We start from the raw sequence: 26036 nt of genomic DNA, 5'->3' as shown, positions 1-26036 counted from the left end.
GTTTATAGTTTGCTGCCCATCCTACAGCCTTGGTGGAAGTACAAGTGTCTCTCTTTGGTTTACTTGTATTTTAAAATATAAACTACATCATTTAATTCGAAGCAATAACACAAGTCCTGGAATGTAACTTTTTCTGGGGAAGAACTAATGTAGATCACACACTCAATACTTCTATCTATCTATCTATCTATCTATCTATCTATCTATCTATCTATCCATCCATCCATCCATTCATCCATCATGCATATGTTAGTGGGAACGTATGAAAATATTACTCAGGTATTAGAGGGCCCTCGACCATTGGCCGGATTTTTGCTGGTGTATTTGGTTTATACAAACGATCCCAACAAATGACATTAAACCTAATTTATGTATACATTTTAAGTAGAAATTCATATTTTCATCTGCCAGTCTGTGAGATGAAATCACACACTAAAATATTCCCTGTATATTCACTATATACCTTGTTTCCCCTGTGCCTAGTACTAATACTGAGGCTGCCCATAAGCCGCTTTCTCTGCCTGCTGGCAGGGAGGTAGGGCACACTGGCAGCAGGATAAGCAGTGACCAGCTATCATCTCTGACACCAGAGGCCACATCAGCCCCAACTGCTGGGAACTGAACATGAATACAGACAGCAGGTGGTACAGACAAAGGTCACCACATTGTCCATTCACCTCAGTGTGACTTCACTTTACAATGATCTGTGTCCGCAACTGATTCATGCCAGCAACCTGCAAGACAAGCCTTTATGCCATCGCTATGCATAAATCCTGGGGGGTAACCCTACACCCCTAAACACTGTCAGCATCCCAACCGCACCAATAATGTACACGCGGGTGCGTCAGAACCCAAGTACAGGCGCATATGAAGCAGTAAGAAAGTCATGTAACAGTAATTCCTGCCTTACCAGGACACATCTGTGGCTTCAGTTGTTCTGTGTATAGTTATACTGCTCTCCATGCATCCCTGGGAGCAGTGGCAGCATGTTCCGCTCTGTAATGTGGAGCGAATTTACACTAGTCTATAGCCAGTAATCCAAATGCAGGGTGCTGTGTCACAGAGCATTTTTATTAATGACAATACAGAAAGCTTGCATATTTTTAGCTCTGCTGGAATGGAGTTGCTAAGCAACTAGTGGATGGCAATTCATCCGCGAAATTTAAATATTTGGGTAAGCAGCGTGCTATTCTGTGTCACCTGTGGGTCTGCAGCAGCAGCAGCTGAGTGACGCCTTGTATAGGTGTATGGTACCCACTGTGTCTGTGTCGGGCTATAGATGCAGGAATATCAGCACACACGTATAAGCATGCTCCAATGTTTCTCTGCTCATAGTTTTTTTTATATATATCTTAAGTATCAGATAATCTGCTGACTATACTGATCCAACTTCTGAGGGCTGCATAGTGTTCTCCAGTACAGGGTTCCCAAGTATATGATCAGCTATGGTTAAATGTCAAACGTCCTACAGGTGTTCCCCAGAAAATGGGACAGGTATCCTATATAGGTGGCTGCGGTCGATTTAACAAAATGAATGGATAAGCCAGTTATGTCACTAGTAATTACTTTATGGAAAACAATATCAATATAATTCATGGCTAAATCGTGTCAAGGGACATAGCAATATGATATAACACATGTTCTAACTGATTATATATATATATATATATATATATATATATATATATATATATTAATATATACACACTAATATATAACATTAAGTCAACATGCAGCTCAGCAGGAGCAATGGATATGGAAACGCTTTATCTTTCAACCAAATCGTGCTGGAACTTGTAGTTCCATTATATACAAACTACAGGTTTCTGGTTAGCTTATTCAGCTTACTTTAACTTAATACACAATATTCAAGAACACATTAACAGGCACTGAGTGTCTCTGAGGTGCCAGTGGTTCCACAGTGTGTACTTTGAAATGTAAACTCGCACTCAGTGCTATGATCGAGACGAAATATGTGACAGTTATTTGCCTTTTCCCCTTTTCTCGGTCTTATAGTGCTGAAGAAAAAGGTCAAATATTGATTAAAACCTGTTAATACTCTGTCTAGTGGAGCAAGACCCCACAGCTGTGTAACTGCGACAGTGTTAACCATAGCTACCAATGCCAAAGCCATTTTTATTAACGATATGTTACTTTCTACACAGCGAGAAGAATCGATAGCTAAACTATTTAAAGGCCAAAACTACAGGTCGGCACACAAGAAGTGTGATGAGAGTTGGAGGAGACTATTGTGTACAAGCCACATAAAATGTGTGTGTAGGACGTTAATGCATTGTATTGTGGGAGAGGAGTAAGGATTGATAAATATACATATTGTACTTATGGAGCCAATAAATTTCTGCAATTAAAAATAATATATCAATTGTACATAAGAAGTCAGTAATCCTATGTCCACCAATAGGAAAATAAATCTTCCTGGCAGTATTGCACAGCAGACCTGCAATGACATGTACAGGTGTACAAAGCCCACACACACTCAGAAAAACCGTGTGAAAGAACTAAAAGCACAAACCGCTGCAGGTACAGATCAGTAGGAAATAGCCACAAGGGAGTGATATACAGGAGATGTGCTTTCTTATTGATGGTTCCAAGTAGCCAATCAGATCCTAGGAATCTTATGTTCTGCACACATAATACACATGCGCTCGCTTGCACACCACGTACACATACACACAGTATGCATCGTGTTTATATATATATATATATATATATATATATATACACACACACATATATGTATATATATATATATATATATATATATATATATATACACACATACATACATACATACATACATACACAAACACACACATACGAATATGACATTTGCATCATGCAGATGATTTTCGAAGCCAAAGATTCATCTTGAAGCCACAGCTTGAGGAATACATACAGTATAACTGTAAGGTTTATTCAACTAAATAACCATTGCTCACTGTTTGAATAGGAATATTTATTTTTCAGATATATGATATTGATTATAAGTTGGCTAGTATAGTGGTTCTAACATATTCTTGTACTAATTGGAATTTGCTTACAGACCTATACTGTTTCAGACTCGGGAGATCTATACTTACATTGTTTGTTTTGATCTGTGCCTATTGCGTTTTAGATTGTACATTACATTTGATTAAAGTTGATTATACCGCATTACCTATAAGCAATTAAATGAAGCATACCAGGAAGCTTTCATATTAAATATCAATGATTTGAATTATTAAAATCTCTCCTTTTTTATTGTAATATTACAACATACTGTCACTGCGGACGCGTGTGACCTGTGCGGCTAGGCTCCAGATGCGTTTGCGCTTACCATCTGGTGTATAATTGTACCTAACAGAGGATGTAAAGATGATGCATTTTAAGGCGAAATATCACTTTAACCAAACATATGGGGATCTCAATTTGCATTGAGCATGTGTGAAATAAATAGTGGTGAAAGGTGGCAAGATATATTCCCTGGGCACCCTGCACCCCCTATGTGAGGTGTCGCCCCTGCGTGTAAGGGTTATACAGAAGAGCAGAATGATTTCCTTTCTAATGTCAAGGTCAAAGCCTCCTCCGGAGCTGCCAGTCATGGCGTCACCACACTGACCCCCTCCTCACACTCCACATAGACGATCAGGATGGATACACACACACACACACACACACACACACACACACACACACACACACACACACACACACACACACACACACACACACACACACACACACACAGAGCTCAAATCCTTATAGTCTGCGTCTATGGCAGCCCCCTAGTCCCCATCACTTACAGCAAGATGAATACCTTAATCTATCAACTCACTGCTGCATTTCACTCCCTGACTCTAAAGTCTTTACAAGCCCCCTTAGATCTATATCCATCTCCTTACTCCACTATTGATTATCTCTCTCACACACACCCACCCACACACACACACACACACACACACACACACACACACACACACACACACACACACACACACACACACACACACACACACACACACACGCATGTTTACATGTACAATTCATGAGTGTTAGTGTACATGGGTGCTATAAATAAGCCTTCTAGAGCACGGGACTTGGTTCTCTTATGAAAACATAGCAGCTTACAGTAGCTCCGGTTCTCATTGGAAACGAGATGCATTCTGTATCTCCAAGCACGTGTGGTCATAAATAGTAATATATACTCTGTAGCAAGCATGACATCACTGTTTCTGTGCCAGGCCCTGCCAACGTCATAAAAAAACATCAAACGTGCCCGGTGGTTCATTTCATTTACCTCGAAAGGGCTATTTTATTATGAAAATAAACGGATAAATACAACCAAAATGTTTTAACAAGATAAATAGGTTACAAATATATAATTTAAGGGAACAAAACAAATGTAAATAAAATAAAATAAAAAAAAAGTAATATGAAATCAAGTTACAGTTATTGGAAAAACTGTAGACAATAATTTGGTAGAGGAATCTCTACAGTTGTCATTACAAATCATTCATTATCAGACATATACTGTATAGTGTGGAGCTGGGGGGAGGGGGTGGAGGAGAGAGACTTATCACAGCACATCATGGGGAGATATACCACCTAGCCCGCTGATCTCCACTTATATCCATCACATAGAAAGAAAGGTCTCTTTCATATATAAGCAGAACCCATGGGCTATGTATGCATAGAGATGGGAAGGAAGAAATGGGAGTCTCTGGCCCTACACTACACTGCCAGGCACCTGACGGCTATACTGGCAGAGCCAAAATAACATCAACAGAAGAAGCAATCTATTGTCTATTACAGAACCATGATGGGAGCAACTACAGAAAACGCCACATACCACTAGATCCATCAATCTTTTGTACTCCCAGCTCCCTGCCCTTTTCTCTATACAAAACCAAATACAAAGGATAGTGTGACCTTATTGCAGAAATCATTGGCAAAAGAGCAGAATAACCTCCAGAGTAATTCTGCTGGAAGCACCACATTACAGTCACAGCACAGGCATGCTGGTGTGATTCACAAATCCTTCAGCACACAACAATGTGAGGCCAGAAAAACCAGGCAGCCATGGTGCCTATCTGGATCCAGTCACTTAAATGCTCAAATAAAGCGACTCCCTGTCTTAATAAACCTCCACTGTTCATGTGTGAAAAATAGGATTGGAGCCCACGTGTGAATAAGGAGCACATCCTAACAGTCAGGCAGCTGGGAAACATACACAGGGGTTAACCCTAGTCCAAATAATAATAATAATAAAAAATATATAAAATAAAAACTAAAATAAGAATGTACACTGTTCCTAAACCGCCAGCAGACACAGAAAGCACTACTGCACTACTGCACTACACTAGTATTATTGTCATAGTCATGTCAATTTCTATGCATGAAGATCCCCACGGAGTTTCGAAATTGGGAATTTACTGTCACCCTGAGATATAAAATAAAGCTTCTCAGAACAATGAGATCTATCTGTATGCGACTGCCACCAATGACATGAGGCCTGTGAAGGGAGGCTGTATGTGGTTTCACTGCATGGAGGATAACACTGTTTAATGCAATAATGTAACATGGAAAAAACAGCACGCATACAGGGTATACTGTATGTATGGCAACAACAACAACAATCGGGAGGCCTAGGTGCCGCAGATTGCAGTCAAATAGTTATTTCAATGTGGAGCAGATGTATATGATATGATAGATATAAGAGCAGTGCAATAGGTTTATTCTAGTGAAAAGAATTCACTACACACAATCGGAAAAGGGGAAAATAAATGCTAAACTACAATATAACCCAATTTGAATGACACTAAGTATAGAAGACATTATTTCTGCGGCAGCGTGGAAGGAGTCATTAAAAAAAATACAGACCTGAGTGTTGCATGGTGATTCATTTAACATAACGTTTACAGTAACACACACAATAATCCTGCCTTGCTCAGATGGGTGTTTGGTGAGACATCATGCTATGGTAACCAGATTTAGGAGAAACACAAAGTAACGGTAAACAGTCCTAAGGCATATTTCATTGAGATATACCGTTCAATTTCAAATTATTTCTAATCACAAGGGCATTGACACTATGAAGAAGTTACGGGAGACAACACAGGCTGGCAGTGACTGATAAAACTGTAATGATGGTTAATGATGGTAAAATCTCATACACAGTGTCACTATTTAGAAAAAAATAATAATAATAACATTTAAAGGACCTGCCCTCTTTGTAATCATTTTAGCCACATCAATAGTTTTTTTTTTATATGCATCACACACAGATCTTTATCATTCTAACAAATTTATTTTCTCAATCATCTCTTACGGAACCACTACTAAAATTAAATTACAATCAAATGATCACATCAAAAGAGACCATTAAAACCTGTCCATATTTCTTTTTTCAATTATGATTTGTGCTCGTTTGAAAAAAAAAAAAACAACCAAAAAAAATAACAAAATAAAAAACAACACGTAATACAAGATTTTTGGGGAAAAATAAATTACCGTTCTGCAGCAGTTCATAGGTATTCTGAATAAAATATTAAAAGAAGTCATTTGATGAAAATATAAAGCAATTTTTTTTAGATCAGTTATTGATCTAATATTTTTTTTTAGTGCTGTCTTTTCTTTTAAGTCTTTTTTTTTTTTAAAACCTACCAAAAACACTGCTTGGAAATCGCAGTATCGAGTGATCTAATCCTCACGGTTGGCAACGGATTTTTTTTTAGAGATGTAGTTTGGGGTAAGTGCAGATATAGAGGATAAGAATCTTCTTTTAATATACTTATTAAATCCATTTTTTTTTTTTTTTTTACTTTTTAGAGTTCATTGGGATTCAATAAAAAAAACATCTCAGGGGTCAAAACGTTGGGGTTCAAAATGTTTAGAAAGAGCCACGAGAAAAATAGGATTTGCTTTTTGACATCTTAAAATGATTCCCCCTCTGTACACTTGTGGCTGGTAGGAACTGAAGCATAAAGTTCAGGAAGCTGGCCGTCTGTCCTAGGTTGTTTGTGCCCTGCTTATTTGCTCAGGAGAAATGTATTCCAATGTATTTATTTGCTTCTGTAAAGTCACTTGTAGTGCTATGTGCATATTTCATTGCTTGGCTTGGTGGGAATGAGCACATTCTGTTCCTGAATATATTTTCTTGCACTGGCAATGTTATGACTACTAGCCATGGGTATAAGGCTAATGGATACAGCAAGTTCCAGGCAGCAACCAAATAGTTAATTTTTTTTCCCTTTTCATAAAATCACGGGTAGAGGACATAAATCTTTTCTTGAGTTAAAAAAACAACAACAATAACAAAAAAAAAAAAAAAGACACCCTTCAGTCACCCGATGTTATTATTTGTTGTTGTGTAGGTGGTGATGTGGGCAACTCGACTGGATCCTAGCTGGATAGTGATCTATAGTAAGGTGGCATAGGAGTTTCTCATTTCTGAAACTGGATAGGAGTCCTAAGGCAAATAAAAACAATATTAAAAATATAATATATATTAAAAAGAAATATCTGCAGTTTTGGTGCACTAGGCTTGTCCACCCAGGTGCCACAATATCAATGTAATTGCTCGAATTGCCCTGTATCAGTGAGTGTTTTATCCATGTCTGTCTGTATATATAGATATATATATATAATATTTATGTGTCTATTTATAAAAAAAGAGCAGTCTGGGTGAGTGTGGGTGTGTATGGTGGATTTCTCCCGTGGCCTCACTGCTCAGGCAGCTGCTGGGTGCCCACTCCAGTCATTGCACACTAGTCTGCATCCCGTGGTGAGGGGGCGGTGTGTCAGCCCCCACGGTGCCCACCTGGGAGTAGACATCATCTGGCGTTTGCTGTTGGATCCCTGGCGGGGTCATCCTCTTCTCCTTCTGCCTTCGGTTGCAGAACCAGACCCTGACCACCTCCTTCTCTAGCTGCAGACTGTCCGCCAGGTTGGTGATCTCCTGCGCCGAGGGTTTGGGGCACTTCAGGAAGTGGCTCTCCAGTGCCCCCTTTACACTGACCTCTATGGAGGTCCTCTTCTTCCTCTTCCTGCCCTGGGCGGCGATCTTGTCGATGCTGGTCGGGCTGCCCGTGGAGGAGTCGGCCTCCTCCAGCCACTTGTTGAGCAGGGGCTTGAGCTTGCACATGTTCTTGAAGCTGAGCTGCAGCGCCTCGAACCTGCAGATGGTGGTCTGGGAGAAGACATTGCCATAGAGGGTGCCCAGGGCCAGGCCCACATCCGCCTGGGTGAAGCCCAGCTTTATTCTGCGCTGCTTGAACTGTTTGGCAAATTGCTCCAGGTCATCGGAGGTCGGGGTGTCCTCGTCCGAGTGGGGGTCGTGGCTGTTCCCCCCGTGGTGCTGTTGCTGCTGCTGGTGGTGCTGCTGGTGCTGCTGCTGCTGGTGGTGATGGTGGTGATGGTGGCCGGGGTGCTCCCCCAGCTCTGGCGTGTCTCCCCTGACAAGGCCCGGGTGCACCAGGCTCTGGCTCCCCGGAGGAGGGCTCAGCATACCGTTCACAGTGAAAGCCCCGGACTGGGAATAGAGCAGAGCCTGTTGCTGTTGCTGCTGTTGCTGCTGCTGCTGCTGGGAGCCTCCCGTCATGGACTGGATGTGGGAAGCGGCTGCAGCGCCCCAGCCGCCCGGGTGCCCTTGGTGAGGTCCGAGGTGAGGCGGTCTGTGATGCAGGGCGGCCCCCGGATGCAGCTCGTCCCTCCCAGCTCCCCCCTTCACGTCCTGCTGCTGCTGCTGCTGCGGGTGCTGCGGGCTGCCGCTCATCCCCACCGGGCTGCTGGACCAGGGAGAGCCTGCCTCCGCCGCCGCCGCTGCTGCAGCCGCCGCCGCGTGTGGGAGCGCCGTCACCCACTGGTGTGCGTGGCTCAGCATGTGCCCCCCGTTGCTGGCAGCCATCGCCCCCTGCATGAAGTCACTCTGCACCATCTTCACCGTGGGGTCCCCCCGGTAGCCGCCCGACACCGAGGTGACTGCGGCGCTGCCCGGCTGCATCCCCCCTCCTCCCCCGGAGTCGGAGTGCACGATGGAGCCCGGGGAGAGGATGCTGCTGCTGGGGAGGTAGGGGTTAGAAGCAGCCGTGGCCATGGCTTCCCCCCTGCCCGCTGCTGCTATCCACAGGTTTGGGGGTTCCTCTTCTCCTCCCCCGCAGCCTGTGTACGGCTCCCCCTTGAGATGCACTTTCGTCCTTGGAGGATAAGCCCAGTGTCTCCAGCTGAGGGCTTCCACCCTCCACCCCGCAGCACTCAGCTCACCTGTTAGCGGCTGCTACTGACAGAGAACCAGCCCCCAGCCCCCGCGTCCCCCCGGCAGCAGCACAGCGGTAGTCCCCCGGCAGCAGTCACCTGTGGGCGCCCTCTCTCCCGGGCATGGAAGGGGCAGGCTGCCGGCTGGTCGCTCACAAGTTCCTTCTGTAGGTCCCAAACTTCCCGGGCTGCAGCATCACACAAAGTTACTGTGGAGTGTGGGAGAGAGCCGGTGCCCCGGTGCCTGGTACATCCTCCTGCCCCCTGGGGCCGCTCAGCGCCTGGCCATGGCTCGGCTGCTTGCAGGGAACTCCGCTGGAAGTTGCCCGGGCTGGGATCATGCAGAGCGTCCCCCTCTGTCTCCCTCTGACAGCTGCGTGTGTCCCTCCCTCACTGAGCGGGGACTGGAGAATGTCTCCCCTGCACGCAGCGCGCACACCACCCCACTATCCCAAATACGAGGAAGCCGAGCGCAGGGCCCCCGCTGATTGGCTGCACGCTGGCTGACTGACACCTCGGCACTGACTGGCTCAGGACGCGCCCCCCCTTTCCTTCCGGCCGTTTCGATTGGCTGCCTTTTAATTTAGGCAAAGCTGGGAATCTGGACCCCTCAGCATACACAGACTTATATATGCACTGGTGTGTCCCCCATTAGCCAATAACACCCAGTCACTTCCAGCTGCAAGCCAAGGAGAATGGGGAATGTCATCACAGGGAAGGAAATGCATGCTCCACCACTGTCACAGAGTATAGCATTCTCTGTGCCCCAAATACTACTATACATAGCACCACCTGTACCCTCCTATAGTCTATGCTGCCATGTAGGTTTCCAGCTGCAGGTTTAACCCTGCTGTCATGGAGTGACACCAGGTCACCAATTACTACTGGCTAATTAAAACAGGTACCTTCTCTACACTGTGCTGGTATTTATACTCATCAAGAGTATTTATACAGCAACAAGGTCTTTGGCTAATAGTATATCATAATGTTTGTTTGTCGGCAATATTCTATGGAGAGATGCTCCATGTGTTAGGAAAACTACATTTTATTGATCCGAACTTAAGTGAGACCATTAGAATACCAAAGCAGTGGACACTTACTGCACAGACACCGGAGAGGTCCAACATGCAATCTCACATTCGTAACATACTCCAATGCCCAGCATATATTTATTTGCCTATTATATTAGGCAGCTTTCTATTGACACACTTCCAAAGAGTTAAAAGGAGGGGGAGAGGTGGATGCAACCAAGCGGAAACATAGCACAGGCATCCTCACTGATCCAAGGAACAGAAAGGGAGAGTGGCAACCAAAACATGGGGGACTGAGCTCTCCTGAGGGATCTGATCCCAGACTGCTGTGCTCGGACACATCCAAACTTTCCCTGAATGAGCATCCTACAAGGATGCACAACGTATGCTGGCCATTGAGAGCTGCAACATCAGATAATAGGAACATCTCATCCACAGGCACACTGTTGTGTGTTCATATATCTATCACAAGTCACAAGTATATATGTTTGTGTATATATATATATATATATATATATATATATATATATATATATATATATATATATGTTTATTGTATGTGTGTGTGTATATGTGTATGTATGTATGTATGTATGTATGTATGTGTGTGTATATGTATGTATGTATGTATGTATGTATGTATGTATGTATTTATGTATGTATATATATATATATATATATATATATATATATATATATATATATAGGCTCCCTATCTATGCTGTGCATATGTCACCGTGCTGTGCATTAGTATATGACACTGACAGTGCATGTATTTGCTTTATATTCTAAAAGATGCCATCGTTATCCTTGTAGCATCTCCATGCCCCCACCACTCCCCCCTCCTTAGCTGTACTGTCCCCCCGCAGTATGTGTGTGTGAGTGTGGGGCTGAGCTGACTTTGCATCACCATCCCGTCAGCTACTCTGCAGTCTATTATGGGTGAGTTGAGCAGTAACTGCGGTGGGGCACACACACAATGTTGTAGGAGAATCTCCTGCTAGAACCACATTTATAATACCCCCCCCCCCCCCCCACACACACACACTCTCCATATCCCCCCCCCCCCCCAACAATATTATAATAATAATAATAATAAAAAATACAAAACAAAGAAACAAATACAACCCGTCTAAAAGTTCCAACACATGCAAAGCGCAATTTTCACATGAAATCTGCACACAACGAGTTTTTGTTCCCCCGTGTCCTGCCAAGGCTCCAGCAGAGGAGATGTAACACAGATCGCATTGAATAGAGCTGCGATCTCCAGGTGCAGGCGGTTACACAGTCGCTGCCAGAGCCCCATGTTTTCCTTTCCAGCCGATTTTGCTTGGATCCGGCTCAAAAAAGCGAGCGAGTCTCGTGGTTTTGTTTACACTGAATGGGGAGGATAGGAACCGTGCCATGGGGCCGGCTTTCATTAATATACAGTGAGGATTTTGTCTAAATTACTGCTATGAATTTCACAGTACAAGCTTTCAAAAGGCGTCTCAGGTGGCCCACTGCAACGTGATAGCTCCTTAGCAAACAGATCTACTTTCCACCTCCAAGATAATCAGGAGGGGAGAGATGTACATATAACACAGGGAAATATAAGGATGCATCCTGCAACCACAAATATATACTTGTTTGGGGAAGGTTTTTTTTTTTGAATCCCTCCTCTACTACCCACCCCCCTCCTGTATACAATTCGATTGTTTTGTCTGGAGACAAAAAAAAAACAACATAAAAAAAACAACCTAAAGTATAACAAGGGGAGAACAGTTAGTGCTGATTTTCATTTGCATAAATTTTCATATATTTTGGTGAAAATAATAGACTAGTGGAGAGCTTGTCAGAGGAGTCAGTGCAAAGGGGGACCTGAGCAGGCTCGCTTCGGTGGCGTTCCCAGTAATGCCTTCCTTTCCCAGTATCACCCATTACACAACAAAAATATATATTTTGATTTATTGATTCTTACTTGTCCACTGGGATTTGGTGGGTAAGTATCATTTCATTTCTCTGTGTGTCTTAGAGCCATAGATTTTCTAATGTGTTGCTGTAATAATCAACTATGTTTTTCTTTTAAATAGATCACACATATACAGTATATACTATACAGAGATTGTTTTATTCTTTATAAAGAATACTGGCTATTCTAGAGCTGGGTTTTCATTGATTGGATTTAAGGGCCATTTCTTTCTCGTCTCCTCAGCGAATAAGGAAATGAGATTATTTAGAACAGAAAAGTAGCATCCATACTGTGGATTAATTGGGAAATAGTGGGATGTAGAAGTGTTGGGGTATTGTGGCTTTTGGGACCCTTCTTCATGTCGAGGGGGGTGAGGGGTGGGCGATGAACGGTTGTCGTCTAACAAAACGATTGTGAAAGACTGTTTACAGTGACATTGCTAAATGCTCTGGGTGGAAATTGGTATACTATCTAGTAAGGTGATACGGGACTGGGATTCATCTCGTAGTGTTGAGGGGGGTCTCAGGAAAACGTCAAAATGTACAGCAAAAAAGACCAGAAGGAAGAGGCTATGGAAGGGTTACATGGTGCTTGCTGTCTTTTTTTAATACTGGAGCGGCCTTTCCAGCATCAGCTCATTTCTGGGGGCATAGATCAGAAGAACTATAGGTAGCTAGAACTGGGGTTTCAACATAACGGTCCATTACTTTAAATTTTGTACTTTTCATTTCTTCTCAATTTGTGACAATGGTCAGGGAACCTTTTAACTTTGGTTATTATTATTATTATTATTATTATTATTATTACACCAAGCATCCCAAGAAAGCACTCTTAATTAGTACATTACGTTCAGTCCACTTAATTTTTCTTTGCCATTTTTAGGGTTGATGTTGCCAAAAAATAAATATCCAAAAATAAATAATAATAATAATAATAATAATAATACAAAACAAGGATATTGAGGGGCATTTTGAACCCCCACTTGCACGCACACTCAGAGGATTTCTTTAGGAGAGATTAACTCTGTGTGCCCCATTGCAACAGATGCCAGATACAGCAGCTCCCCGAACATCATTTGTTTCCCTGACAGGGAACATTTCTGAGCAGAGCGTTCCGGTTGCCATAGAGAGGAAAAGAAAAGGAGGAACACTAGCCACATTAAGCTATATGTTTGTGCATTGGGCTTTAGATAAAAGAGCTCAGCTTTGAACCAGCTACAGTGAGCACACTGCAGATCCTTTTAACTTGTTGGAACCAGCTTAATTTTGTGTTAGATTTCTTACATTTAAAACGCACCAGGTAATTTTATTGGTTGTCTTTAATTTTATATGATACGGCTTGCTGAGCAAAATAAACTTTTTAAGTGCTCTTTAAGTACTGATGATATATTCTGTCCGGCAGGGGGCGCAGCTGCTGAGCTCACAGGCAGAAAACTTATTATTCACTTATTGTTAAGTTGCTGGGAGAAGCTGTATTATTTTTTCAGTTTTGTCTACATTTAATTAACCCATTCCTGAAATATATCGATTAGTGTAAATTAGTATGGTATAGTTTTTTGATTGGTAAAATATGTTACCATTCCTTAAAAAAAACAGGTTTCCAAATTCTACATATATTTGCTATTATTCGCTGCAATCAACTTACTTTGTTGGATTTATTTTGTTGCCTGATCGGATATATCGAAAATGTATTTGACGGGAAATAGCTGTATATATATATATATATATATATATATATATATATATATATATATATATATATATATATATATATATATATATATATATATATATCTGCAACTAATCGAAGTATTTATCAATTATTGGAGAGAGATACAATTGTAAGAGATAAAGCACTACCCAATCATCTAATTTACATTTTACAGGCTGTATTTGAAAAACGAGTTACAGTAGGAGCTGATGGGTTAGTACTTTATCTCTCGCAATTGTATCTCAAGCTTTGATAAATACCCCATGCCAGTTGACAATAAAAAATACATTAATGCTATTTATCTTTGCCATAGAAAATGGCAATTGGTCGTTAGTTATCTTAAATTGAGAAAACAAACAAAAAGTATATATATATATATATATATATATATTTATTAGTATTCTTTTTAGTAACTATCTCAAAATTATTAAACTTTAACCCAATGTATCAATCTGAAAATGTTAGGAAATCTCCATTCGGAATATATATATATATATATATATATATATATATATATATATATATATATATATATATTTTTTTTTTTCTCAAACATTTCAAACTCTACTTTTATTATTGTAATAAAGTCCTGTGAAAACTATTTGCACCACACAATTCGTGTAAGAAGCTCCGAAATCCCACAAGTATTAGTACTTATGAAAATTAACCATCCCGTATTATATCGAATAAAATACATTTTCAGTGTAAAGTGTGTGCAGATGGCTAATTCAGATTCTCTTTTTCTTGAGTTTGTAAAAGTTATACAAAGTATGGAAACTGACTCATCGGCCATACTAACGTCTCTATAAATGTAACATATAGTCATCTCGTGCCATGTCACCTAAGTAATTAGTGACAGATTACATGCATAGGTAGACCGTGGACTTTTGGTTTATTATACTCACAGTTAATCTAGTATTTTGGCAGATATTCAATAATATAGTTTTTTGTATTATTAAACATTATCGACACTATATCAATATGCATACACATTCCAATTACATTGTTAACGCATTCTATTGTTAAAATGTACTGTTTATATTATTATTATTATTATTATTATTATTATTATTATTATTATTATTATAATAATATTATTCAAATGTGTCTTATGTATATAAGAAGAGTATGTATTGAATAACTATTGCAGATACAAAAGTTATACTTTGTCTAGAAGTAGAAGTAACCCATTCGGCAGAAAAACAAAATCCTTCTGAAACAATGCTTTACGCCTCCTGTACTCCAGGAATTTTCAATAATTTACTTTACATTTAATTCCATACAATTTATACTGTGAAAAAGTTTGATATACGCCATTAGTTTGCGCCAGGACAGAGGATGAAGGTGAGCGTAGAATGGCGTCAGTACCACGCTCCCCCAGTCATATGCTCAGTGTAATAATGACGCAAATAGTCATAATCAGTGTTAGAATTCCCAAATAAGCTATTCTAAAACTATATATATTATACACACACACATACATACATACATATATATATATATATATATATACACACACACACACACACACACACACACACACACACCTCTGCAACTTTTCAACAGCCTGTTCTATACATTGCACAGGTAAATGCTGCAGTTTAACTGGTGGTCTGGTTGGAAATGCTGCTGTATTACATTGAGATAAGATAAGGGAGACAGTGGTGCCCCACTTCAGTATATTTCGTGATATATTATAAATGTCGTCTCACCTCTAGTGGGTGATAACCGAATAAAGGGTTTTGTGTCTTTTAAACAGTGCTTCCATAGTACATTAATGGTATCTCAGACAACTGTCATTAGAGGATAATTATCTTGATACAAAGTACACTGTATCTGATGAGTAGTATATGGATTGGTGAGAGCTAGTAAAATTCATTATCTTTAGTTGATTTGAAGATGTGACATTTATTAAATTGGGTTCCCATTGGCTCCGTGTGTCTCTAGTGTAAAATATAGTGGACACAGCAGTATCTGTAAGGTATGTGATGCATAGTTATCAGAGAAAAGCAGGTGACCTATAAGGTGACAGTTGGTGGCTAAGTGGAGAGCTGTCATATTTTGGCTCAAGGCAAGAAGTGGCCCGTGAATCAGTATCGGATACATAAAGAGCCATTATAGGATACAGAGATAGGCAGAATAGGTTAGTAGGTGTATTCTCCTGCAGGATACACGCTACCACAAATGCCACATGGGAAGATGTGTAATGAAATCTGCTATTGGTTAGTTCTCAAGGTTCAGTGATATAAAAAGTAACGATTACATAGGTGCCATGTGCGGTTACCGTGCAATCTCAGGCTGATTACGTACAGCTGGAAAGGAAGCAGTGTCAGACCTTGCAGAGCTGGCCCGTCATGTGTAACCAAATATCTCCCAGGAGGAAGGATGTGTGTGTGTGAATGTGTGTGTGTGTATATATGTGTGTATGTTGGGGTGGTGTAATTCCCTGGCACCTATACACTCCTATTGTGATGGTGGTACATTAAAACTCTGTGTTTCGGAGTTATGTTACATATAATACTTAATTGTGTTTAGCGGCAATTATATAGCATTAATCAGTGACCCCTCAGTGCTTTGTATTGTGGTTGAGGGTGATATAACAGCACCGGTTCCTCATTACAGTATGAGTGGGTGAGGGTGATATAACAGCACCGGTGCCTCATTACAGTATGAGTGGGTGAGGGTGATATAACAGCACCGGTGCCTCATTACAGTATTACAGTGGCCCCTCAGTGCTTTGTATTGTTCTAGAGGGTGATATAACAGCACCTGTGCCTCATTACAGTATGAGTGGGTGAGGGTGATTTAACAGCACCGGTGCCTCATTACAGAATTACAGTGGCCCCTCAGTGCTCTGCATTGTGCGGGTGATATAACAGCACCTGTGCCTCATTACAGTATGAGTGGGTGAGGGTGATATAACAGCACCGGTGCCTCAGTACAGTATGAGTGGCTGAGGGTGATATAACAGCACCGGTGCCTCATTACAGTATTACAGTTGCCCCTCAGTGCTCTGTATTGTGCGTATGATATAACAGCACCGGTGCCTCATTACAGTATGAGTGGGTGAGGGTGGTATAACAGCACCAGTGCCTCATTACAGTATGGGGGCTGAGGGTGATATAACAGCACCGGTGCCTCATTACAGTATGAGTGGCTGAGGGTGATATAATAGCACCGGTGCCTCATTACAGTATGAGTGGATGAGGGTGATATAACAGCACCGGTGCCTCATTACAGAATTACAGTGGCCCCTAAGTGCTCTGCATTGTGCGGGTGATATAACAGCACCGGTGCCTAAGTACAGTAATGAGTGGATGAGGGTGATATAACAGCACCGGTGCCTCATTACATTATGAGTGGGTGAGGGTGATATAACAGCACCGGTGCCTCATTACAGTATGAGTGGCTGAGGGTGATATAATAGCACCGGTGCCTCATTACAGTATGAGTGGATGAGGGTGATATAACAGCACCGGTGCCTCATTACAGTATGAGTGGGTGAGGGTGGTATAACAGCACCAGTGCCTCATTACAGTATGGGTGGCTGAGGGTGATATAATAGCACCGGTGCCTCAGTACAGTATATTAGTAGACGTTAAAACAATAAGCAGTAGTACCTCATAGTAATCTGTAGTGAGCAATATCGTACAGTACTCCTCTGTACAGTACTACTACTATTCTTCTTCTTCTTATCATCATCATCATCTTCAGTATTTGCTGTTGGTCGCCACATGTTTTATAAACTGCAATGGGTCAGCCTGATGATATTTTTGGTACTCTCTTATTTAACACACACAAGAGTACAATGAAAACACAATTATTATGCTTTGCAGCAATGTGATAATAGTGCTGTTTGTAATATAATTATTTGCTGTGCAGTTTTACTATAAGCATGTTTAGCAGTTCTACAATAAGTATGGCTGTACAGGACAATCCAAACGTGCACGTACTGTATTCTCTGCTTATGGACTTGACCATGGTAAGAGACACCCAGGAAAGCCAGTCACAGTACACACATGATGATTGATTGGAGCTAGCCTCTCCACACACGATTAATAGACTTTCTCCCTGGAGGAGTGAATACATTGCTTCTAACGCCTTCCTCACTACACTACATATTATAATGAATTTGCTGCCTACAGAGTAACTCCAACTGCAGACGTGATAAAGGTTCTGTGTTTGCTGAACTTTTATCAGTTACATGTCACACCACAGGCTACATTACCTATAAAACATACATGCACTGTGGTCTGTTACATGGATGTAACTGAACATTACACACAATCTCTGGTGATTATTCAGAAACAAAATATTTCCGATAGATTAATAAATAATAGCATACAGTAATATCATTCTACAATCTAAACAAACAAACAAACAAATAAATAAATAAATACATGCATAATAAACAGGAGAATACAGTAACACCAACAACATGAACACATAAATGAACAGGCAACGACTGGCTGAATAAATTACTGGATCAGGCATTTAAGGCTCGTTCCCACAGAAATGATTTATTTTCCACATGTCATGACCCTTGCTCCCAGCCTACACCCTTTTCTTGGGACATCTCACTAACTTCATGGATGTGTTTGTGTGTACAGAAGACTAACCATTGAAAAAGCTCAGAGTGGGCGAGTGAGCTTAATAGTCAAGTCTTAGCACTGTGTATTCTGCTGCTGGAGGATTTCAATGAGAAGAGCATCCAGCGACCTGGCCTGCCAAGAGGAACAAAGAGATCTCAAATAAAGAGTCTACAGCTTCCCATGGCTGATTTTATATCTCAATGGCTAGCAGGGGATTGTGTGTGTGTGTGTGTGCTGGCAGGAGAGGGGCAGGCAGGGATGGATAACCCATACTCCTTACTCACAAATCATAATAAGGCCGGATAGGACACATGGCCATCATTTGAATGTTAATTATGTGCATGTTTGTGGAATATTTCAGTATTTCCAGACTGGTGGAGACCGTGTTATATACAGAAGCTCCGGGGAAATGGCTGCTATTGCAGTGCTTAGCTGGGTGGTACAGTGATGGGCTTGATGTATTCAGTGCAGTACATGTAAGTGGAGGACAATCAGTACAGTGTAGCGCTGCAGCCGGATTTATCTATATAATACACTGTAAATGGGCTCCCTCATCCGTGTAGAATGTGGGTGCAGGGTGAGCAGTGACTGCTCTTTGTCTTCCCGGGGAGAGGGGCATGTGGCAGACCCCAGCCTGGGATTACATTCATCAAAGCATTATTTCCCCGGGGAGGAGCAGCACAAATGACCATAAATCCTGATAAAATTGGATCGCCAAAAGTAATCTGCAGCGCCCAGTGAAACCTCACACATTTAAAACTGTGCTAATTCCCCCTTGCAGCTTTTGGTAACAGTAACTATGTTTATTTACAATTGTGATGACATTGGGAAAATGTATAGGATACATTCTATAAGTGGAATACGATACAGAATAAAATAATACATTGTACACTACAATCGGAATACACAATACAATACAACACATAATAAAATAATACATTCTGCAATCGGAATACAGAATACAACAGAACATAAAATAGAGCGTTCATAGCATGTTGATCCCGAATGAATAGATTGCGTAGACTACAAAATAGGCAAAGAGTAAACTTGCGGTTAGCCTCGGACGCACATTTATAAAAAAAAAAAAAAAAAAAAAGGAAATCAAGGGAGTACTTCCCTTTATATGGTTCTCCAGTCCAACCAGAATAATGTGGTCATGGCATTTTTGCACTGCTGATGTGTAACAGCGCACAGTGTTCCATACATTTTATTATATTTCTAAAGTATCAGTTTCAGATCACTACTCAGACCTGTAAATTAATTTAGCTCAAAGCAAAGCACGTCCCCACTCCACGGTATCAGGGTGGGTTAGAGGGCACTGGATGTGGGCTGAGCACATCACACATGTGAGGGCAGGATTCTTTACCTTCTATTTTCTCTAATTAGAGGAAGCTGTGGAGTCTTGGAAATGTACCGGAGCTTAGCAGTTTAATGCTGGAAGGCACACAATAAGTAAGGGATAAAAGAATCTGGCACTGAAGTTACTTTCTCAGTCTGACACATCACTACTTGGGAATCCACTGACACAGATTTGGAGAAAACTCTTGGTTGGAGTGCACGCAGAATACATAATGGCTTGCTATAAAACATACAAAAAAAAAAGCCAGTGCCAAACGAACAATAACTAGAAGTAGAATTTCTGGGGTGTAACAGGAACACAATGAGTGTAGGAGATCGGACTGCTGCATTTTATCCTGCAGAAGAGAACACATCTTACTGACAGTATGTTGTATAGACCTCTTAAGGCAAATAGGCACCTAGTAGTGAATATGTTAGTATATGGCTGGGAACCTGGGGTATATGTTTCTATATCATCAGTTCCAGGTCTCTCTCCAGAATGTTTAGCTATACAATGCAGGATTAGTTTTGGATCACATAAAACTTCCTAAATACAATAATCCTACAAAGTAGAGATGACCATGTATCACTGATGGATTACGGCAATTGCTGATGTATGGGATTCCCCAATTGATGATTGTGATCAGAAATTGATCGCAATTGCCGTTACAGATTGACCAACACGTTGGTCAATCTGCAATAGATTATGAATGGTGGCGATCTGTATTTTTTGCCACGGATTTGACAATCATACAATTCCTCCACTGCTGACAATCACTGCTATAGAGATTACAAGTCGGTGGTGTATGGGCATTTTCAGAATTGAAGATACAATGTGAAGATCAAAAATAGTGCATGGGCATAGATTGTAAAGCGTCATACACGCTATGTGATAACAGGTAGACAATGATATCATTAATTATTTCCCTTGAACTCCGCAGACCTACAGACTGAACGATATAGTGCATATACACTGAACAATTTCAAACAATAAATATAATTTTTTGCTTTACCACGAGCCATCTTGTTTTATGAAAAATGTATCTTTATCATTCGTACACACACTGAATGATATGCATGATAATATCATTAATGATATCGTTATTGTGCATATGATCTGTCTTTATTGCATAGTGTGTATTGGGTTTAAGATTGCGAAAATGTTCATTCATGGAAAAAATTACAAAATCTTCAAATCATGGATTGCAGATTGGTAATGGGTTTAAATCAGCGATGGATTGGGGCAATTTGACAACTTTTTGATGATTTCCCTACCATTGCTGATACGTGGCCATCTACAGGGTATGACATAATAGGAATATAAACACAAGATTAAGTAAAGCTGCCTACACATCAGTTATGGATTGGTCAATTTGCCAATTTTGTGATGAATGTCCTAAACCTTGGTGATTTATGGACTTCCCCAATTGATGATTGCAATCGCCAATGCAGATTGACCAAAGCTGGCCATACATTAGCAATTTGCAATCTGCAATCCATGATTTGAAGATTTTGCAATTTCTTCCATGATCGTACAATTTCCCAATCTTGCATTTTGCACCCATACACTACAGATATTTACCAGTGATTTGCATAAGTGATCTTCATATTGGATCTTCAAAAAGGAAATTGTCCATACCCCACTTTATTGTAATCTCTATAGCAGTGATTATGCCCTCATTCATCAGCAACAAATTGGTGAAATTTGAAGATTTAAAGACTATTGTATGAATAAATCTGCAATATATGAGTTTTACAGATTGCAGATTACAACCAAAAAGTCATTGAGATTGGCAAATCAGGTTGTCCAACATGTTGGATTTCGGGGCATAATACATCAGACAATCAGTGATTTGTCGGTGGATCAGGGAAATGAAGCTTGTAATAAAGTATAGTTCCCTGCCGATATTGGGGAAATTCGATTTTTATGCATGTTTAAAATCCCTGATCCCCCAATGACCCCTTTGCAAACATTGATTTGGGCTGTGGATTGCTAAAATAGGCCCTTATTCTAGTTCACTTGCAGAGGCAAATTCCTTCTCAAATGGGCAGAACCGTGACCCTTATACCCCTTTCACATTGCAGCTGTAACACGGTATATTGCCGTTTTTTTAGTGCTTTAAAACGGTTCCAGCTGCAATGTGAAAGCTACATTGTCAATTTACCGGTTACAGAAAACCGGTATTTTGACACGTGTTAAAAGCAGGATCCTACACGTTTCTGAGCCGTTTTCCCTGCAGTCTGAACAGCTCAGAAACGGTATTTGCTACAAATGATAACCACACTTGATCCCCGCCCACAAGCAGGAAAAAAACATTTAAAAATACATTGTATGGCTTTCTATGGGTGAAACGGGTTGAATCTGAAAGGTACAAAACGGTATTTAAACTGCAAAATAACCTTTACATCATGCAATATGAAAGGGGTTTAACTGGCTTTTGACCAGTTTTAAGACACGTTTAGAAAATCGGGTTGAAAGCAGGTTTTTGCAATGTGAAAGTGGTATCATTCTGATTGAGTCGGATGGCTCTGAGTGCGGAAGGATGGCCGATGTTTGGTGTTTGCGCATGTGCAGAGGCGTATCTGCGCATGTGCGAACGTCTCACACGTACGAACACAGCGTGAGGTCCTTGCAGAAAATGATTGTACGGACCCATCCGAGCAGGGGGTGGAGAGGGGCGTGAAGGGCTGTTTGGGCTCATTACCATATGCGTACGCCCCGCGTTTCATGGGCATTCCCTTGAAAAAGCTGGGCGTACGTATGGTAATGTGGCCGTGACGCACATGTGGAGGGCGGACAGCTGACATAGCCAGATGTCCTGCCCATATCCCTGCTTTTTTATACGGAAAAATGTCCGAGTGGTCTGGAGCACTCGGTGCTGCCTGACCACTCGGTCCATCATTCGATGGTCGGCGACCATCAGAGGATGGGGGAGGTTCCCACAGATGGAGGAGGTGTTCACATGAAACATCCACTCGCGGTCCGTACGCTCGGCGTCCTACCGCATTCGGACAGTGTGAGTGATCCGCACGGTAGGCGGGGCTAAGAGCACTTGGTTCCTGTCCGAAATACGCATCCTTCCGATTCAACTACAATAAGGGCCTATGTGCACTGCAGGGGGGCAGATGTAACATGTGCAGAGAGAATTAGATTTAGGTGACTTATTTTGTTTCTGTGCAGGGAAAATACTGACTGTTTTATTTTTACACTGCAATATAGATCTCACTTTGAAGTAAAACCCCACCAAATCTAACTCTCTCTGCACATGTTACATCTGCCCCACCTGCCATGCACATGGTTTTGTCCATTTAAGAAGGAATTTGCCTCTGCGAGTGAACCAGAATAAGGCCCATAGTGTAGTAATCAGCAGATTTGCAGACTATTTATAGTAAACTGATAGGCCTTTCATTGACAGTGGCGTAACTAGATACCTGTGGGTCCCATAGCAAACGTTTGGAAGGGCCCATATTTATCACCTAATGCTGAAAAATGTATACAGCACATGTAACTTTAATGGGCGAAGTGGGCCCCTCTCAGCTCTGGGCCCCATAGCAGCTGCATCCCCTGCACCTATGGTAGTTACGCCCTTGCCTTTCAAGATTGTCAGATAAATATTTTCTGAAAATAATCTGCAAATCACTGAAAAATATCACTAATGTATGAGCACTGACTGATATATTGGTGAATCTTAAAATTTAGCAAAAATGTTTCAGTATCTGCAAATAGTTTTTGTGTGATTGCTGATGCATGGGGGCCTATTGTAAGCACTGTTACCAAAATTATTGTAAAAATGGTCACAAAAAAGACCAATCACCACCACATATTATTAATTGCAAGTTCAATTCATTGCAGATTGTCCAACATTTTGGGCAATCTGCAATGGCAATTGCAATCACTTTTTGTTTGCACTTGTCAATCACTTTTTGATTGCAATAGTCAATTGGGGAAGCCCATACATCAACCATGATTTAGGGCAATCAACAAAAATTGCCAAATTGCCTCAATTCATTGCTGATATATGGCCAGCTCAACAAGATGGTCAATCTACAATTAATTGGACTCACAATTGCTAATTTGAGGTGGAGATAAGGTGGCCATACATCTACAGATCGATTGTCAGATTGGGCTGGTTTGAACAAACACCTGGTAATATCTGAATGACAGTTTGGCAGTTTGTGCAAACCCTGCCTGCGAATGGGCGTGTTGAGTTTCTCACTCACCGGGCCCTTCACAGCAGGGAGGAAGGGATTGGGGTGGCAGCACTGGGCCATGAGAATAACCAGTGTTTTATGGGCATCCCTATGAAAACGCTGGGCATTCCCATGGGTACATGGACAGGCCGATACCTGCCGGAGGTGGGTGGCTGGCATCTGATGACCTTACCTCGCCTACCCTGTCTTTGTTCTGGCTCCCTTTTATTTGGAGAGGCAGGAGAAACCATTCGATGACCATTGAATGATTTCTCCTGCAGCGGAGGCATGTGTCTTCTTTACATGGTGGCGGGTGTGTGTGTGAGCATTCGTGCGGGTGCCAGGCAGCGTTAAATGGCTTGCTGAGCAGCATATTTTTGCTGCTTAGCGAGTCAATCAGAATCACCCCTGTATATTCCAAATAATAATGACAATAATCATACAGGTTGAGTATCACTTATCTGAAATGCTTGGGACCACAAGCATTTTGATAAGGGATTTGTTCAGATTTTTTTTCATACTTAACTGGTATCCCGGTGGTGCCCCGATGGTCCCCCGACGTCCATGGTGACCCACGGCATCCATGGTAGACTTCAGGATCCTCTTCAGTGGCATCTCTGGTCCCAGGGGTGCATTATTAGCTGTTTCCCCCAAAGCATCACCTTTTCCAGCTAATATAGATCAGTAATACATAGTACTGTGACATTGGTATAGAGAGAACAGTGTTTTGATGGCTGCCTGCCAAGTTATATTGTAATGAGTGTGTGTGTGTGTGTGTGTGTGTGTGTGTGTGGGGGGGGGGGGGGGGGGGGGGGTTGGGGGGCATGCCAGGATATGAGAGTCCAGACTTTTGTATTTTCAAAGTGAACTGATATGCCAGCTAAAACAGCCAACTCACAAGTAGATAAGTTAAAATTGTATTTAGTATATGTTTATTTTATCACTTGAGAGACAGATGAAAAATGAACAACAATTTACAAATCTTTTTATGGGTGGAAGTATACAAATTTTGAAAAAGTAATATACAGTATGTGGAATTTTCTATGAAACCTTCTGAGAGAGCATGCATAGCATACATATGCCATATCAATTTCATTTTACCTCTAAATACATATTATATAGGAAAACATGTTCCAAGCAGGATTTGTATTTTTGCTAAAAAATAGCATAATTGTTAGAGTGAATATGTATTTTATTTGTCTAGAGTCCAAAATAAATATATCTTATACATATAAATGCAGTGGAATAGATGGTCACATATGGGCCTTAGCATACCACTAAGTATATGACAAGGTAATGCCAGTTACAGAGGCTACTTTAACATTCAGAAATACAATGGAAATGTTAATCATTCTGCTTCCTGCGAGTACATCACATATATTATGCCGTGTACAGTATATACATGCTATATATTAAAGTACTATTTATTTTAGTTACCAACTTACTACCCATTGGAGATTTAAAAGTGTTTCTTACCAATTTTAATGTATTTCTTACTGAAAGTGAGTCATCCAGATAAGAAAAGCACCCCCTCCCCATTTCCAAATATTGTTATTCTATATAATTACTGGGCTTTTTACATATATTATAAGTATGTGAAAAATATATAAGTATATTCAAATGTTATAAGTATTTTGCATAGGCAGATGGACCTGTAATGCTGCTTTCACACTGCAAAACCTGCTTAGACCAGGTATTTAAAACATTTTTTTTAAAACGGGTCAGAGCAAGTTTAACCCCTTTCACATTGCATGTAAATACCTGGTCTAAAGCAGGTTTTCAGTGTGAAAGCAGCATCAATGACACGGGCCGCACCTCCTCCCGCCACCTCCTCCCTCCCCTCGTCTCTGGTGGTGACCCCGGCTCGCTCTCCGGATGAGGATCTGACACTCGCTTGCTGCTGGAGGTAAATGGAGGGAGGGATACTACCCCACTCATACCCCCTCATCCCCCCCGGTACCTGAGGCAGGC

General features: G+C 41.3%; 2 protein-coding genes and 1 long non-coding RNA gene across 3 annotated transcripts in view; 1 reads left to right on the top strand and 2 right to left on the bottom strand.

Moving 5' to 3' along the window:
- The window catches only part of LOC146060779 (uncharacterized), a 182419-nt gene extending 180820 nt beyond the window's left edge, over positions 1–1599 (bottom strand). Inside the window, exon 1 of the mRNA XM_083174398.1 lies at positions 911–1599. The gene's annotated coding sequence lies outside the window, so the exon portion shown is untranslated. The remainder of the gene's footprint in view (positions 1–910) is intronic.
- Positions 1600–4299: 2700 nt separating this feature from the next.
- Positions 4300–9790, bottom strand: POU3F3 (POU class 3 homeobox 3). The gene is made up of 2 exons (XM_083174397.1): positions 7820–9790; positions 4300–7468 (listed from the first exon to the last, which is right to left on the bottom strand). The coding sequence occupies exons 1-2, from the start codon at positions 9092–9094 to the stop codon at positions 7418–7420; spliced, it is 1326 nt and encodes a 441-aa protein (XP_083030523.1). The 5' UTR covers positions 9095–9790; the 3' UTR covers positions 4300–7417.
- Positions 9791–11459: 1669 nt separating this feature from the next.
- LOC146059033 (uncharacterized) overlaps positions 11460–26036 on the top strand; it is an 89810-nt gene continuing 75233 nt past the window's right edge. The window contains exon 1 of the long non-coding RNA XR_014470111.1: positions 11460–12264. This is a non-coding gene — a long non-coding RNA (uncharacterized LOC146059033). The remainder of the gene's footprint in view (positions 12265–26036) is intronic.

Source organism: Crinia signifera, chromosome 2 (genome assembly GCF_055691185.1).
Source record: "Crinia signifera chromosome 2, ASM5569118v1, whole genome shotgun sequence".
NCBI lineage: Eukaryota > Metazoa > Chordata > Amphibia > Anura > Myobatrachidae > Crinia > Crinia signifera.
Note: the sequence above shows the minus strand (reverse complement) of the source record. Positions and strands in the feature narration are given on the sequence as shown.

Excerpts from the sequence above, each read along its gene's own strand:
- POU3F3 (XM_083174397.1), bottom strand. The coding sequence starts at position 9,094 with ATGGCCACGGCTGCTTCTAACCCCTACCTCCCCAGCAGCAGCATCCTC. Across the intron at positions 7,469-7,819 it reads CAGATGATGTCTACTCCCAG|GACTCCTATCCAGTTTCAGA; the intron begins GTGGGCACCGTG and ends TATTTGCCTTAG.